This window comes from Siniperca chuatsi, linkage group LG18, assembly GCF_020085105.1.
Source record: "Siniperca chuatsi isolate FFG_IHB_CAS linkage group LG18, ASM2008510v1, whole genome shotgun sequence".
Classification (NCBI taxonomy): Eukaryota; Metazoa; Chordata; class Actinopteri; order Centrarchiformes; family Sinipercidae; genus Siniperca; species Siniperca chuatsi.
Genome location: NC_058059.1, coordinates 10,611,799 through 10,627,290, shown reverse-complemented (window position 1 = coordinate 10,627,290; position 15,492 = coordinate 10,611,799). Strand labels below are relative to the sequence as shown.

At 39.7% G+C, this 15,492-nt stretch overlaps 1 protein-coding gene across 3 annotated transcripts; it reads left to right on the top strand.

Moving 5' to 3' along the window:
• The first annotated feature begins 666 nt into the window (after positions 1–666).
• lhx3 (LIM homeobox 3) lies at positions 667–13,831 on the top strand. Of its 3 annotated transcripts, none has more exons than XM_044174824.1 (6): positions 667–1,346; positions 7,035–7,206; positions 7,352–7,554; positions 9,732–9,883; positions 11,141–11,312; positions 12,574–13,831. In XM_044174824.1, exons 1-6 carry the CDS (start codon positions 1,277–1,279, stop codon positions 13,005–13,007), a joined length of 1,203 nt encoding a protein of 400 aa, XP_044030759.1. In that variant the 5' UTR covers positions 667–1,276; the 3' UTR covers positions 13,008–13,831. The 3 variants fall into 3 exon arrangements, with proteins under 3 accessions (XP_044030759.1, XP_044030758.1, XP_044030757.1); XM_044174823.1 differs by lacking the exon at positions 667–1,346 and adding an exon at positions 3,836–4,259 and having other exon boundaries at positions 7,355–7,554; XM_044174822.1 differs by lacking the exon at positions 667–1,346 and adding an exon at positions 3,874–4,259.
• The last annotated feature ends 1,661 nt before the right edge of the window (positions 13,832–15,492 follow it).

Below are 15,492 nucleotides of genomic sequence, written 5' to 3'. Positions count from 1 at the left end.
AATTGAATCAAAGCTGTAGGACTACGTCAGAGTAGTTTTGTGCTTGGTGGTGGTAATTGGCACATTGTCAAAGGCATGAGGCATGGCACTCAGCCAAATAGCCCCCAGCTCTGCGCAAGCGCTTGCTTGACTTGAAGTTTTACAGGAAAGCATAAATTAGCGACAATATTTTTTCAAGAAAGATGTTGCTAATGAACTGCGTGAATTCTGTGCATTTTAAGATTCAATCTACGTTTTCCACTTACACCTATTAACTACAACCATTAATATTTTGCACTGTGTATCACTTATCATTTTTCTCTATTTTCTCTAGCAACTGAAAAATCAGCTGATTTAAAAACAACTGTATCCTAGTTTTCCTCTGAACGTATGCATTTTCATTTCAAACGTTTAGGCCTACATGTCAATAACTGTAAACTAATCCCAGTAGTAAGGATGTGCACCTACGTTTTTATTTTTCAGCCTAGCCCAACCGTAACACCACGTAAGCTATAACATAACGGTATGTACGCTTTGTCCACTTCATATCATTAATGCGATGTGGTCTGTTTTTAACCAAACAAAAGAGAGACGCAGCGATGGAAACGCATGACAACACTGTCCCGGGCGATGCTCGATTGCACCATTGTGCGCCTTGAAAGACAGACACGTGCACCACAACATAGATAAGGAGAAAGAGGGGAGGGCAAGTGTGTGTGTGTGTGTGTGTGTGTGTGTGTGTGTGAGTGTGAGTGTTTGTGTGTGAGCGCTTAAAGATAGCCACGGGGGATATAGGAGCAGCACACACGCCTCCAGCCTGTTTGGAGAAACTCCCCTTTCAGCACCCTGGACAGAGGCAGCGACCGCCGGCTACTTGAGTTGAAGTGAAGTCGCAGGCTGCCGAGCTCACACTCAGGTCTGCTGACTCTGCTAATGGTCAGACACGTTTCCACTGCCACCCGCCCCTCGTCTCCACCTCATCTCGAGCTTATCAACGCGGAATCAAAGAGCAACTTGATGAATATTCAAAGTTTCCGTTCTCGGTGGCTGACGAAAGGAGGAAGGTCGACGGGCGTCCTTTTTAACATTTCTCAGAAATCAAGCTGCCATCGAACAGAGCTACATTCACTCTCGAGAGGATAAATCTCCAGGAAGTTGCGGGTTGAATCCTTCGTCCTCAGTAGCTTGTTAGGCTTGTGTGGGTTTTTTTTTTTTTTTTTTTTTTTTTTTTTTTTAATCACAGGCTTGAGTCTTTCGGCGCTGCTTTCTTCCGTTGGAACATCGGAACATCTACAAAATGTTGCTTGAACACCCGGGGTCAAGTTGTCAAAACACCGGAAACTTCTCCCGGTACAGTTCGGGCCAAGGTAAGAGCCCAATTTAACTAATTTCACTGTGCAAATGCATTGTAATGTGGGTTTTGGGGAAGATACAGGCAGTATTGAGCTTGAATTGATGTCCTGGGGTCCGTTATTGAGTTACAATTAGGCGTGAAATAGCGGATAATACAACAAATCAGCACAGCAGGACGGAAGGCGGGTCTTGTTTTGCTGAGTGAACTCTGACAAGCGTGAAATGGACCTTGTAAACTGTTTTTATTTTTATTGTGAAAAGCGAGCACACTTCTATAAAAAGGACACCGCCTTTCAAATATCATTGTATGTTTGATCATTTGCGGTTTAGATGCGCCCTAATGGGACGTAGACTTTAACAAGTGGTATAAAGATGTAACAGTTGCAGTTCTATTATTCACCATCCCCGTGTTGTTAGGCTACACAGACTGTTTAGAGGCGCTTCTTTTGCGTTGCGTGTGGGAGACGTTATGAATCTGTAATGAGCCTTCATTGTTGGAGAATCACACGAACAGATGTTATGCGCGTGCTGTCATTTCACACCGCCGCCTGCGGTTGCAACGGGAGCGCAGGGTGCAGGGAGCCGGATATGGAGAGACCACCGGACCCACTGTGGCGACAGCAGGCGCGGAGCTGCTCCCACCCGCAGTCCAGCGACACAAAATGCTCAACAGGTGTCCCATTCCTGCCCTGACAGGTGGGGCACCTGAGGTTGCCAGTTTAGGTGGTGATGGAGCCCGTAACAGTGAGTCAAAGCTCCCCGATAATAGCTAAATTATTGGTGGCTTGTACAAATATTTGGCGGCATCTAAAGATGGGAAAATGCATGTGTTGCTAGTTTGGCCTGTTTCTGGAATAAGCGTGTGTGTGTGTTATTGTGTCTCAGGCAACACTAACACTCACTCAACAATACATTTTCATTTTATTTCAGTGGTGTGTGTGTGAAATTATGGAGAATAAAACTCCGAAAGTATCATCTTGAATCAGGTCACCCAAATTATTTTAACCACATTTATAAATTCAAATGTATGTAAAAAAAAAAATGTAATTAAATTAAAAATAAAAAAATAAAAACTCAAACGAAAAACGTGAATTTATTCTATCATCCTTGCGACTTTCTCTAACTGACTGACCGTTCCTCTGATGGTCATTTTATCGCTTTGATGTCACATTACCGTCGGGCATACCCCCTCAAAAGTGAGCGATCAATATGACATAAAAATTATTACAAAGCTGAAAAGTAAGAGGGGCACCCATGAACCCCACACCTTTCTCCAAAACGTCTTTCATATACTTCTGAAATACAGGCAAATAGGACATTGATTTTAGATTCATCAGCAGGCCGGGCGGCTGTGGCACTACCCGTGATTTCCCCAGGCGCTCTTTTGTGCCAAAGATCAGTGTCAATAAAATTCATTGGGGTGTTGGCCCGATCAACATGTTATTGAACAGCCAATCTCTCCCCTAAATAAACACTTGTCTTTGAGCACTCAACACACGAGATGAAAATTGTGTGTGTATAAGATATTTAAAATCACTTGTTTAAAATCGGATCGTAAAGCTTATGGTACACATTGGTCCATAAGCAAGTGTATTAAATCCATAAGGATGCATTGTTATAATAGCAACATACAAAACTATAGGCTATATATTTTTTATCTTCTTCCAAGTGTGAAAATACTTGCACCTGTTTGCAAAACAGAGCGATTTTTATTACTTTTATTATTTTAAGGAAAAGAATTGCTGGGTTCCTTTAGCTTTTCTAATGAACAAAGTTCTCTGCTGAAAAAAAGGAATGACTTGATTAAAAAGGCAGACCAAAGCAAGGGTCTAAACAAGACTGTAGTGTTCCCTCAGGGCCCAATCTTCCCTTTACGCATGACAGTACCGGAATCTGAATTAAAAATGGATTGCCATGGCGAATCCTCGCGAGAAACCACTTTGGTCGATTTACATAATAAATCAACAACATAATGGTGTCCAGTTTTCTGGGGGGTTTTGAGGCTGTAAATCTAGTTGGGGTTTTTTGTGGTTGTCCTCAAGTGCTCTTTGCATCAGTCCAATTTCCACGAGGGGATCATTAACATTTAATGTAATAATGTTCTGTCTTGTTGGGCTTCTGACTCAAAACAGTTAAGAGAATATTACCCTAACTCGATAAAGCAATATCAAAACTGTTATCAGAATTAGTTGAAGAATATTTGTTATTTATCGATTTCTCAAAAGCGGCCTGCATGCCTCTTACAAAACTGTAATAGCATCTTTTTTCCCCTCTTCCTCTTTCCCTTTTATGTATGAGCAGGTCAGCCACATAGGCCTATATATTGCCATCATATTGTTCAATGTAATGGTGGAAATACTTCGAGAAATGAACTATCATTGGACGAAGTCATTTCAGAGTTGGAGAAAAGTGGATTTTGTGTCATTTGATTTCAGTTTGGTGACCAAATTAAAAGAGGATGTGAAGAAAATAAATCATTTTCGATAGCTTTTTCATGTTAATTGGAGAGTAACGTCTCTGGGTAACGTTACCACCCAACACTGAATCTCTATTGGCTTTTCATCTCACCCCCTGTTCATTCTTCTTCCGGGTAAGGTCCTCGGTAGGTGATGTTAATCTATCTCCCTGTCGCCCAGGAAACGGCGCAGCGTAACCCTGCACAGGCTTCAACACGGTGAAGCATAAAAGCAAAAACCACCGCACACTCGCGCGCTTGTGTTCGCATTTGGGGCTCGTGCTACATAAAACTGACAACACCTGCCTGGTGTGTGAGCGTGGACAGATCACAAACAAGACAGAGTTGCATTAATGTAAGCGCAAATCATGAGCAATGGATGGAAATGGTGAGCGCAACTCTCCAAAAGAGGCACCAAATAACACGGAGATGCTCCTCGCTTTGCTGTCGCACAGTGAGGAGCTACGGAAAGGTAACCGCAAGCCACAATATTATCAGTTTATTCCTTTTTGCACTGTTTATATTACACATAAGTGTATGTGTGTGTAGCATATTGGACTTTAGCGTCTTTAAATAGGCCTTTAAGTGTGACTGTAGGGCTTCTTGCAGTCTGTTGATAATGTTTCCACTATGTTCAATAAGTGTGTACGTACGCTATCATAACTGCTATATGGATGATGGATGCTACAGCTGTGCAGTCGTTGTTGAGACGGAGGACATGTGCCATTTTCCTTGCTCCAGATCCCGGTAATGCAACTTTTACGCATCAAGCTTTAACCTTTGATTTATCTGAATGGTCGTTCAAATGTCGATAGATTATATTGTATCATTTAGTGCGCTGTTTTGGGGAGCAAATCGGGAGTTGCCCCACTCTTTTAATTTGGAAATTGGTTTGACGCATTTTTGACTCTGACATAAACCTTTGTTATAACGATTCAGAAGGGTGTGCACGTTGTTTTCAATGAACTTTTGTTAAATGGTTGTATGTTTATTGTTCACTATAGTCACACTTCCACCCTTTATTTACCAATACACCGTCCGGTTTGAACAGTTATGAGGAGAGTATTGGAGTGATGCACCTGCTCCAAAGTTAGATATTGTGAATTTACGCAAGAGATTTCGATTGGGATTTGCAAGCCTCTATTATTTTTAATATTCCAAGTGAGCACCACAAGGAGAGCAAATTGCTTGGACACCGTATTGGTTTGTACCGTGAGACTACAGGCCGCAGCTTTCTAGTTTTACAGAGCGCATTGAATTAATGATGACCTGGATACACCTGTTCTTGACGTGGCTCCCACCACACACTTGTGCTGGGCTTCGCTGGTGATGCCATAAGAAATGGTTCATTAATGTTTCATGAATTGTCCACAACAGAACAATAGGAATGCGAGTCCTTGCACGGATGGAATATGAAGTGGTTGAGCCTCTAATTCTAATTAGTAATAAAGAGAGCCTGATAACGTCTTACTTGGCATTTTAGTTGTCCTTGTTTTTACATTAGTTATTGTTTTTGTTTTTTAACATTAAAATGTCTCAGAAAGCTGTTGTCTTAATCAGTCGTTGTTGCTTTGAGGGAACATTTTGTGATGTTCCGTATTGTAGGCATGTCTGAAATGGACCTTGAGTAAATGTGGCTGCTGCTTGTCAAAGATGTTAACACGTGACAAAATAATAACCTGCCAACCGCTATTCGATTAATGAGCGATTAATTCCCGAGATGGTGCTGTAGCTTACGCCTCATTTAGGGATTTGAAATGCCTCTCATCACTTTTTCTTTTAAGAATACTGCAAACTTCGGTCTGCACAATTAGATTTATGCTCAGAATGGCGTCCATCGGTTTCCATGTGCTTTTTTTTCGTTATAATATATAAGCACAATAAGTGTACGAATGTCCATTTATATCATGGAACAGTAGTTTGGTCTACACTTTGCACTAATATCCATATTTATTTCTAATGATTATATATATAAATTCATCACTTAAATGTTCAAATGCCAGTTATTTCATTATTATTCATCAGGGAGGTAGGCTATAAGCCTAAATGTACACTAGTGGTTTCAAATGGAGTTTTACTTTACAGGGGTTAAATGTATGAGAAAGCCCCTCTCGGAGTCAGATTTCGAAACACTCCTTTCCAAGGACCAGGACTGCCTGCGAAATGTAAAATAAAATAATCTGTTAATTTATTTAATATATATATATTTCAGGCATGAGGTTATTAGGTGACTGAGTTTGGACTCACGATCACATGAAACTAAGGCCGAATGTAAGATAGCTGGGGATGGATAGCCCAATCATCATGGGCTTGAAGAATTCTGTAGGTATATCAAAGTCCCCGCACAAACACTCGTGGGGACACCGCTGAGCAATGTCAGGTGTCTGACAGTGCATCATGTGGACAGTCGCTGTTATAAACCATCAGACATTCGTACAGGACGGACTCAGCTTAGAGGAGGTAACACTCCCCTCTTATTTAATCATGCTCCATACACCACTGTCATTTCTTTCTTTCTTTCTTTTTGTTTGTGTGCGTGTTTATATTGTGCAGTGCGATTATCTGGTATAGTGGCATTTAGTGCTCTGCTACTGTACAAGGCTAATAATGTGTGTGCTTCATTTACTTTGCCAACGGGCCCCTTTTACATCAAAGATGTTTTGATTTATGCAATTAAGAAAACTGGACGGTGGTGTGGCCTTTGTATGTTTTACTACATCCGGGTAATACATTTAGATGGAAAGAAGTGTGTATTAATAACATTCATATTGTAAGTTGATTCCGCGATATGTGAAACAAAAAGAGTGAAGATGATGATGATGGTGTAGTGATGGCGAAGGTAGAAAAGGTCTTACAGGCGATTTTATTAAATACAAGTCAATATAATTTGATCTCCTATTGAACATTGTGTATTATTTTTTTATTATTATTACTTTTATAAAATCATAGAAAATCGAAACGACCAAATAGTAAACTATTTAAAATAAAGAGCTCATCATTACGCATATTCTATTCACGCTGCTGATCTTTATTTCAGCTATAAAGTGGGATGTCTCCTTGTGGAGAGCCTTGCATAGCCTAATTAAAGGTGTGTTCATGAAGAGGCAGATCATTACTTTAAGTACCGTAAGTGGGCACTTATTAAGCACAAGAAGCAGGTTCAGTTGTCATTCTGCATCCCCCCCATGCCATTTAACATATCTGGATTGACTAAAACGTTGTGGTGATTCTATCATGTCTCCTGCAGAAATCCCAGTGTGTGCAGGCTGCAGTCAACACATCGTGGATCGCTTCATCCTCAAAGTGCTGGATCGCCACTGGCACAGCAAGTGCCTGAAATGCAGCGACTGCCAGGCACAACTGGCGGAGAAGTGCTTCAGCAGGGGCGACAGCGTCTACTGCAAAGATGATTTCTTCAAGTGAGTGGCTTCAAATATTTTTTGACTTTTCTTTTCGTTAAATTGTTTTTTTATATTTAAAAAAAACACATCTGTTGCTTAAATGACTTTAATGATGTTCAGGAAGTTATTGTGTATTGATGGCAACCGTCTAATTTCCAAAAAGGAGATTCGGGACCAAATGCGCAGCCTGTCAGCAGGGGATACCGCCCACTCAGGTGGTGAGGAGAGCGCAGGACTTCGTCTATCACCTGCACTGTTTTGCGTGCATCGTGTGTAAGAGGCAGCTGGCCACAGGTGACGAGTACTATCTGATGGAGGACAGCAGGCTGGTCTGCAAGGCCGACTACGAGACCGCCAAACAGAGAGGTGAGGTGCAATTTAAAGTGACCGTCTCAACATTTCTATTATTGGCCTGAAAACTGCAACACGATGCACTATTTTACAAATGATTGCGTCATTTTCTGGAAGTTATATGATGCGTTGTCCGTCGACTTGTTTTTAAGTACCCGCTTTGAGTTGTGCGTTTGACTTGACAATGAGGTCAACCATAAACTTTGACCCACCTGTGCTAATTGCGTCGTTGCCCGCAACCCAATCGATAGCAAACTGCGTAAAGTGGAAGCCTGGAGGCTTACACTTGCAGTCTGCGCTGGAAGGAATCGGCTTTCAATAACTCTTATTATTGTGCCGGAGACCGTGTTTGCCTTTCTGGGTAGAGACACACACACAAAGAGAGAGAGAGAGGTGTGTGTGTGTGTGTGTGTGTGTGTTTGTAGGCCTGTGTGAGAGGGAGAAGATGGACGCTCATGTGGTTTCACGTGTTAAAATAATCTCTCTGTTTGTGTCATTATGTAAACAAAATTTAAAAAAATCAAAGTAAAAAAAATCTATTATTATGTTTACTCATGTTATAGGTTCAGCACTAATGATTTAAATATCTAAATATATTTAAATGAAAAAAAATGGAATTGAGTTAAATGACAAGTTGCATGTTGTAGAGTATTTTCTTGAAATTCTACATTTACAGTAAATTCAGAGTGTAGTTTCCCAAGTTTATTCATGCGTATTAGGTAGTTAGCAGTAATTAAGTCTGAACATAAAGAATTTTCATGTATGACTGAAAAACAATTTAAACAGGTTGGGCTTTGAGCTTATGGGGAAATGGACGAGTCAGACACATAAGAAAATTCCACTTACTAGTAAAACAAATAAGTCACACCATTGAAAATCCATCCGAACAATAATGCTAGTGCTTCTGGTTGGGTAAATATTTAATCTATTTCCCCAAAAAGAACTTAAAGTGTTACTATCTGTAATAATTGTTTAAGAGTAGGCCTATTTGCTTATCAAAGTGTACAGAAAGTACAAATTAGAGATCATTTTCTTATAGGGACTTTACACAAATATTTTAACAAGTTGTTAACAAACAAGTTGTAAAAAGTTATATTAAGCCATCAAACATATAATTGCCAAAAATATATAATTCACAGACCTACCTACCTAAAGTAGCAATATTTGGTAATTTGTTGCTCAGTGACAGGAAATATGAGCTTTTACAACTAGACTATGATTTTTGTAATACCCCGTTTACCAGCTGCAGCATGTGTATTGCTTTGAAATAATTGATTTGTAGTAGTTAAATATATTTTAATATGTGTTGTCAGGAAATAGTGAATAGCATTTCAGATTTACCTCCAACACTGTTTATATGCCCAAGAACATTTTCATTAGATACCCTGATTATATCAACCAATGCCACTTTACTGAAAATCCCAGCAGGCTCTGTTGCTGATAGGGCAGACTGGGCATGGTCAAGTTTTATCTTCCCATCTGTTGGTTTGAATTTACTGCCAGACACCATGTTGATTTATGCAGCGAGTTAACACAAGTTTTCACTAAAAACACACACGTTTATTTTGCTAATGAGAGGGCGCAATTACTTGGGCAGCATCCATTTGGATGATGGTTTTGTATTTTGCTGTGCGGGCCAACAGATGTGCAGACATGATGCAATTATGCGCAGGATGCCAGATTTTGGTTTATAGGCAGAGGAGAATTTATCCATTTATGTTGAATTAGAAAGTTGTATATTATACAAGCTGTTTTATGTTTTATCAGTTGCTGTGAATGTATGTTTCAATGACAGATTTTCATGTTAATGACCCAAAATACATGCACACACTTTGTGAATTTGTCCCAGGGACTCACTATGGGAGGATCTCTCTTTTTAATAGTGATATTTTTATTATCATAAATCATTTTTATATTTTACTGCTAGAGACAGCAATGAATTGAAACACTGTACATGGACGTTTAATAGCTGCCAGAGTGAAAATCACTATTACACTATGACAGTGTATATCTACTATTTCATTCTCTAATTTGTCTTATTTCTTGTTAATTCAATTATTGCAAAATTAAACAATTTTCTTGAGACCTCAGGCCTGAAATGTTGAAAAAAGTGACAACTTTGAGGTCCACCACATCGGCAGAATAACTGTCCAGCATTGGCTTACATTGTGTGATGTCCATAAATTTTTCAGAAGCAGACTCGACTGCAAAAAGGCCACGAACAACCATCACTGCTAAGCAGCTGGAAACGCTGAAGAACGCTTACAATAACTCTCCCAAACCTGCCCGCCACGTCCGGGAGCAGTTATCATCAGAGACAGGCCTGGATATGCGGGTTGTGCAGGTAAAGTATATTATTATCCATTAAGGGCTATTCCATTAGTGTCCTGACTTCATTATCAAGGGACAATTGTGGTTGAACTGGCACAAGCCTACTGTACGAATAAGTGTGTGTGTGTGTGTTGGGGAAGAATTTACGGCTAGATGGAGTAAAATGAAGTCCACATGAAAGTCAGCATGGTTTAAGTGCAAGCTCGTTAACAATGCTAAGAGGGCCCCTCGCATATTGTCTGCTGCTGAGGAGCCTCACGCTGGTTGCTAGGTGGTGGTCATATATATTGTTTTATTTGCAAGGACAAAAGTAGAGACGGAAGCCACTTAAATGCTCCTCATTATTCAGTGAAAGGGAAGGGGTGAAGAGGGTTCACTTTGGGCAGAATATCATTAAGGAGAACGTAAAACTGCTTTTTGTGCTTGTGACTCAAATGAATACATTTTGTATGTAAGATACAAAATTAATAAGAATAGGGCCTTTATTCATTTTGTATCAGATTTCATAGACATTTGCAAGCAGTGAGGTTACAGGCAGTTTAAGTTTATGACTATATTTTGTATGTGTTTTCTAAAGTGCAAGGGTAAAATTTATAGATCAGATCAAAAGTGGATATAGAAAAATGTGAATAATTTAAATCAGTGGCACGCTAACCTGTCTGCTCCCTGGGGTGAGGACAACTTGTAGCTGTCGTGAAGTTAATTAAATGCGTGATAAATCTGGTGTAGGGGAAGCTGTTCCCAGGATTAGTGGCCAGTGTCACTGTCTCCCACTTGGACTCACAAAGGCGTCAAGGCGCGTCCAAACAGTCCTTGAACATTAATTTTGTTTTAATGCTTTAAAGCATAATATGTGCATCAAGGAAGGAGCAGAGGACTTTGGATGTCGAGGACTTTGACTTGTGCATGAGAGGCATTATGACTAAAAAACACTGTGGGCCATTTGGATAGTTATGGTCCTCAAGACTGAGAGGATTGTGTGAATTAGGCGACTAATTGCTAATTAAATTGTGTTAGAAAGCATTTTGTTTAATTTTGTTGCAACTGTCTCTAACGTGTATTTATCAGTAATTTACAAAATAAAGAACAAGTTAAGGCTATGCTTTTTTAACATAAAAATACATAACATAACAAAAAGTTTTTTTTTTTATACTCAATAAAATACCCAATTTCTCTCATGGGAATTTCAGACATTGTGTAAAACACTCAAATGTGTTCCCAATAAGTCACCAGAAGCATTGCCAAGACATCTTGTCTTTTTACCCTGCAGGTTTGGTTTCAGAACAGGCGAGCTAAAGAGAAAAGGCTGAAGAAAGATGCTGGTCGGCAGAGGTGGGGGCAGTACTTTCGCAACATGAAGCGGTCACGAGGAAGCTCCAAATCTGACAAAGACAGCATCCAGGAGGAGGGCATAGACAGTGACGCTGAGGTGTCCTTTACAGGTAGAGTCAAGCACAAAAAATTAATAGAGTAGACATGGACGATGGCTCTGTTGTATTCAAGTGTCCCAGTAAGCCATGACAGATAGTGAGCCAACATACACAATACCAGGACCCTAAAACTGAAGCAGCTAAATGGAATTCAGTCATCATTCATTTTATTATTTACACCTGTGCTTTTCCTACTGTGACATGTCAAATTGTCTGCCTTGTCAGTAAGTAAAAGACAGATAGAACAAACAACAAATAACAACTATATTCAATTTAGGTGTGTCATTGCCAGGGCCCTTGTAAGAGGGCTATAGAATATTAATAGGAAATGAATAACCGGTAACAAAAATACCTTATATCTGCTTACAACTAGATTATAGTGTTATAAGTAATTTATTAACTGTTTATATACTGCTTATAAATACTAAATGGGTGGGGGTAAAATCAAGTTACCGAACAGCATCCTAAAGTTCTTATTCAGAGAATAAATGTGCTAACAGGAAGCAGGAATTACAGAGAGCAGGCTTTTGATAAGGGGTTTCACCTACTAATGCAAAGCCGTGTTAAGCATTGTTCTAGATAATTCATTAATAATCAGCTAAAAAGGTCTCTAATCTCTAACAGAAGTTTAAAACACGCTGGACTTTAACATTTTAGGCCATTTCTTATTTTCCATCTGTCCATTATCTATACCTGCTTATCCTGTGCAGGGTATTAATTTTTAAATTGTAATTAAGTGATGATATTCCAGCCACACCAGAAAGTGGCACGGTAAAATACATCTGCATGTCTGCGTGAAATGTTTCTAGAAGTTGACGTAGTGACTACTCGTAAGGTTAGTTTATGGATGTATATCTGGCAAACTAACGTATCCGGTGAGCTGATTGCTAACACAATAGCCAGTCAGGAACATGCTAGCACTATGCAGTCACAATAGCTCCCTAAACGTCTTTCTATTTTCCCTGTACTGTGCCGCTTACCTCACCCTGGCATTTTGTTCCTGGGTTGTACATTATTCCATTCAATGAAAGTGTTATTGAAGAGGAGAAAAAGCTATCCAAACTAGCGAAGCAAGCATGCTAGCTCATTCGCTAACGGGACAATAAGTTCACACACTTTATTTAAAAGAAGACTGGTACAAATACGGGCTGGAAAAAGAGAAATATCCGAAAAATTAATGTTATTCATTGTGTAAATTACAGTAAAATTTTATTAAATGCAATCCTATGAGAATAACAAATATCACCTTTGTTTTCTTGTCCTTGTTGTACAGATGAACCACCAATATCAGAGCTTGGCCTCACTAACGGCATCTACAACAGCCTGAGTGAGTCCTCTCCAGCCATGGGGGGCCGCCAAGGGGGCAACAACCACAGCTCCTTCCCCCTGGAGCACGGCGTCCTCCCCTCTCAAGACCAGTTCCATGACATCCGCTCCAACAGCCCCTACGGCCTTCCTCAGTCGCCGGGGTCACTTCAAGCGCTACCCAGACACCAGCCTCTCATCTCCAGCTTGGTCTACCCCGACTCCGGCCTTTCTATCATGACCCAGGGCAGCGGGCCCGGGATCAACCCTGCCGTGAGGGTCTCCATGGGGGCCGCCAACGGCCCCAGCTCAGACCTCTCCACTGGCAGCAGCGGAGGATACCCAGACTTTCCTGCCAGCCCAGCCTCCTGGTTAGATGAAGTGGATCATGGGCAGTTTTGATTGGTCAACGCAAAGAAATTTGACTTTTTTTGTTTGTTTTTCTGTGTCTTCTGTTGGATTTTAGGAAATAGTCACACAGGACAGTGATTGTGTAAAGGACTATACTGCTGTCTTTGGACAGCAGGTCCATTCAATGTCTGTGATCTGGAAAGGAGGAGGAAAATATCCTTCATTAAAAGCACTTGGCCTAACAACTGTCCTTCAGTAGTAAAAGCATATGTAAAGCAAGAAATGTTCAGTTTTCAGATACCACTATAAGCTTTTTCAGAACAATGTAGAGACCACAGAGACTCAGAAAGTATAGACATCAACCATTTGGATTTTCACCAACTCCCCCCCTTTATTCTCATCTCCTCCCAGTGCTCTTTGTTTTCTACACTATGTTCAGGTGCAGAATTCAGTTCAACGTTCAGCGTCTTTAAATGTCTGGTTGTTGCCAAATGTCTATATATATATACATATATATATAATGGTTTATCATTGTGGAGACTTTATTTTTATACAAACCCCTTCTTGGACATGAATAAGAACCCAGATATGAGGACTTTGTACATTCTTAGACAGGGATATAGGTAAAAATGTAGATGTTGTCTTAAATGGTACCTAGGGGTCCAATTACTTCTATGCATTTGTGTGTTCTCAGATGTATCTTGTTCGTTTTGTCCTACCGAAAACAACTCCAAGGAAGAACTGCTGTAGCTCCCGGGGTCTGATGTATATGTTTATGTGGAAAATGTTTTATGTCTTATTTATTCCTTCTGGTAATGATAATGATGATTCCTGATTAAATGACGGGACTTTAATAAATTTGTCACCAAAATCAAGATGGAGTTCTATCTTTTTAGGTTGGACTACAAAAGCGTGCATCATATGAGATGAAATGAGTAATGAGTGGATTTAAAGAAATATGACACATTTTGAAACACAGGAAGTAAAAATATATAATAATAGTGCTTTGGATATATTTTAAATAATTTGCACAATATGAAAATGTCTTGTCAAACCCAAGAAACAAACCAGGTAGTCATCCTTCACATTTATCTTTTATCTTACATGCAGCATCTATCTTGCATATCTATAGCATATTACAGCGCTGATAGTGAAACCAGAGCAAGCCCGCAGTTCTGCCTGTGTCTGCAAATTGAGTATCTGGCTAACTACCAACACTGTATCAGGGGTTCAACAGCTCTTTAGTGGAGAAATTTGATGCAGACAGAGAGTCAACTCATCAATTCAGAGATTACTGGGTCTTGTTTGCCCAAATGCCCCTATGGGAAAGGAATCTCCAATCCATTAGCCGAGAAGGGATCAAGTGCCCCTTTGTTAATTTCCTCATTTGTTTAGTTATTCAAAGTCAGGTTCAATTAAGTAGATTAAACAGTATATGTGTAGGTGGGTGCATGCATGTGAGTGTATGTGTGTGCAATTGCTTGTTTATGTATTTGCTTCTATAATGGCTTGTGATATGTGTGTATGCAAACACCCTTGCATGATTGTAGGTGACTATCAGGTGATACAGAAACTTTTTCAGCTGTCCCTTACATCGTTTGTCACATTTTAAACTGTCTGCTTTCTTTAACATTTATTTATTTAGTTATTTGTGAATTGTTTCCAAAGCTACTTAACTGTCAAGACTATTTGTGAGATTACATATTTCATTTTCAACTGAATCATCCTAAACATGTATATCAAATATTCTGGACAACCACAAGTGGAAAGTAACTAAGAACATTAACTCAAGTATTGTACTTAAGAGCACTTTAGAAGTATTTGTACTTTACTTACAGTACATATTTAATGCTACTATGCATTACATTTACTGTATTTCTGTGGGAAATATTGTACTTTTTACTCCACTACATTTATCTGACAGCTAAAAGTTACTTTGTAGATTATAGATTTTACATACAAAACAAATAGGAAAAAATTACAATTATACAATACAATTAGCCCTGTATAGTCCAGCTACAACATTAATATGCTGCTTATGCATCAATTATTATAATCTAACACTGATGTGTCAATTTTGCAAATGTATGAGTTATTACTTTTGATACTTTATTGTATGTATATGCGCAGTACTTCTGCACTTTTACTTTAATGCACAGTATGTAATTTCTGCTGCTAGGGGTCTCACATCAAAACAATAGTTTGATGTTGTAGTTTGATGACATCATGAAGTAGCGTGGGATCATGGGAGTTTTCTTCATTGTTAAACAACCACCATTGCCGATGAAAATCTATCTGACGTGACTCAGGCAGAAATCATGTTCACGGGCGAGGTAATGTATTAAAGTTTTACGGGGACAGCTTCGGCAACAGAACGTGCAGCAGACGGCAATGAATAATCGTGCTCCATCATGAGTGAGCAATACAAACAACAGTAAACAATAGCGCGGCTAGCTAGCTAGTTCGCTGACTTCCTTCCTCACTATGACGTATCATCTGGTGTATCCCGTGTTTCCCCGCGAGGTCTAGCAACTAG

Excerpts from the sequence above, each read along its gene's own strand:
- lhx3 (XM_044174822.1), top strand. The coding sequence starts at position 4,163 with ATGGATGGAAATGGTGAGCGCAACTCTCCAAAAGAGGCACCAAATAAC. Across the intron at positions 7,207-7,351 it reads TGCAAAGATGATTTCTTCAA|GAGATTCGGGACCAAATGCG; the intron begins GTGAGTGGCTTC and ends ATTTCCAAAAAG. Across the intron at positions 11,313-12,573 it reads CGCTGAGGTGTCCTTTACAG|ATGAACCACCAATATCAGAG; the intron begins GTAGAGTCAAGC and ends CTTGTTGTACAG.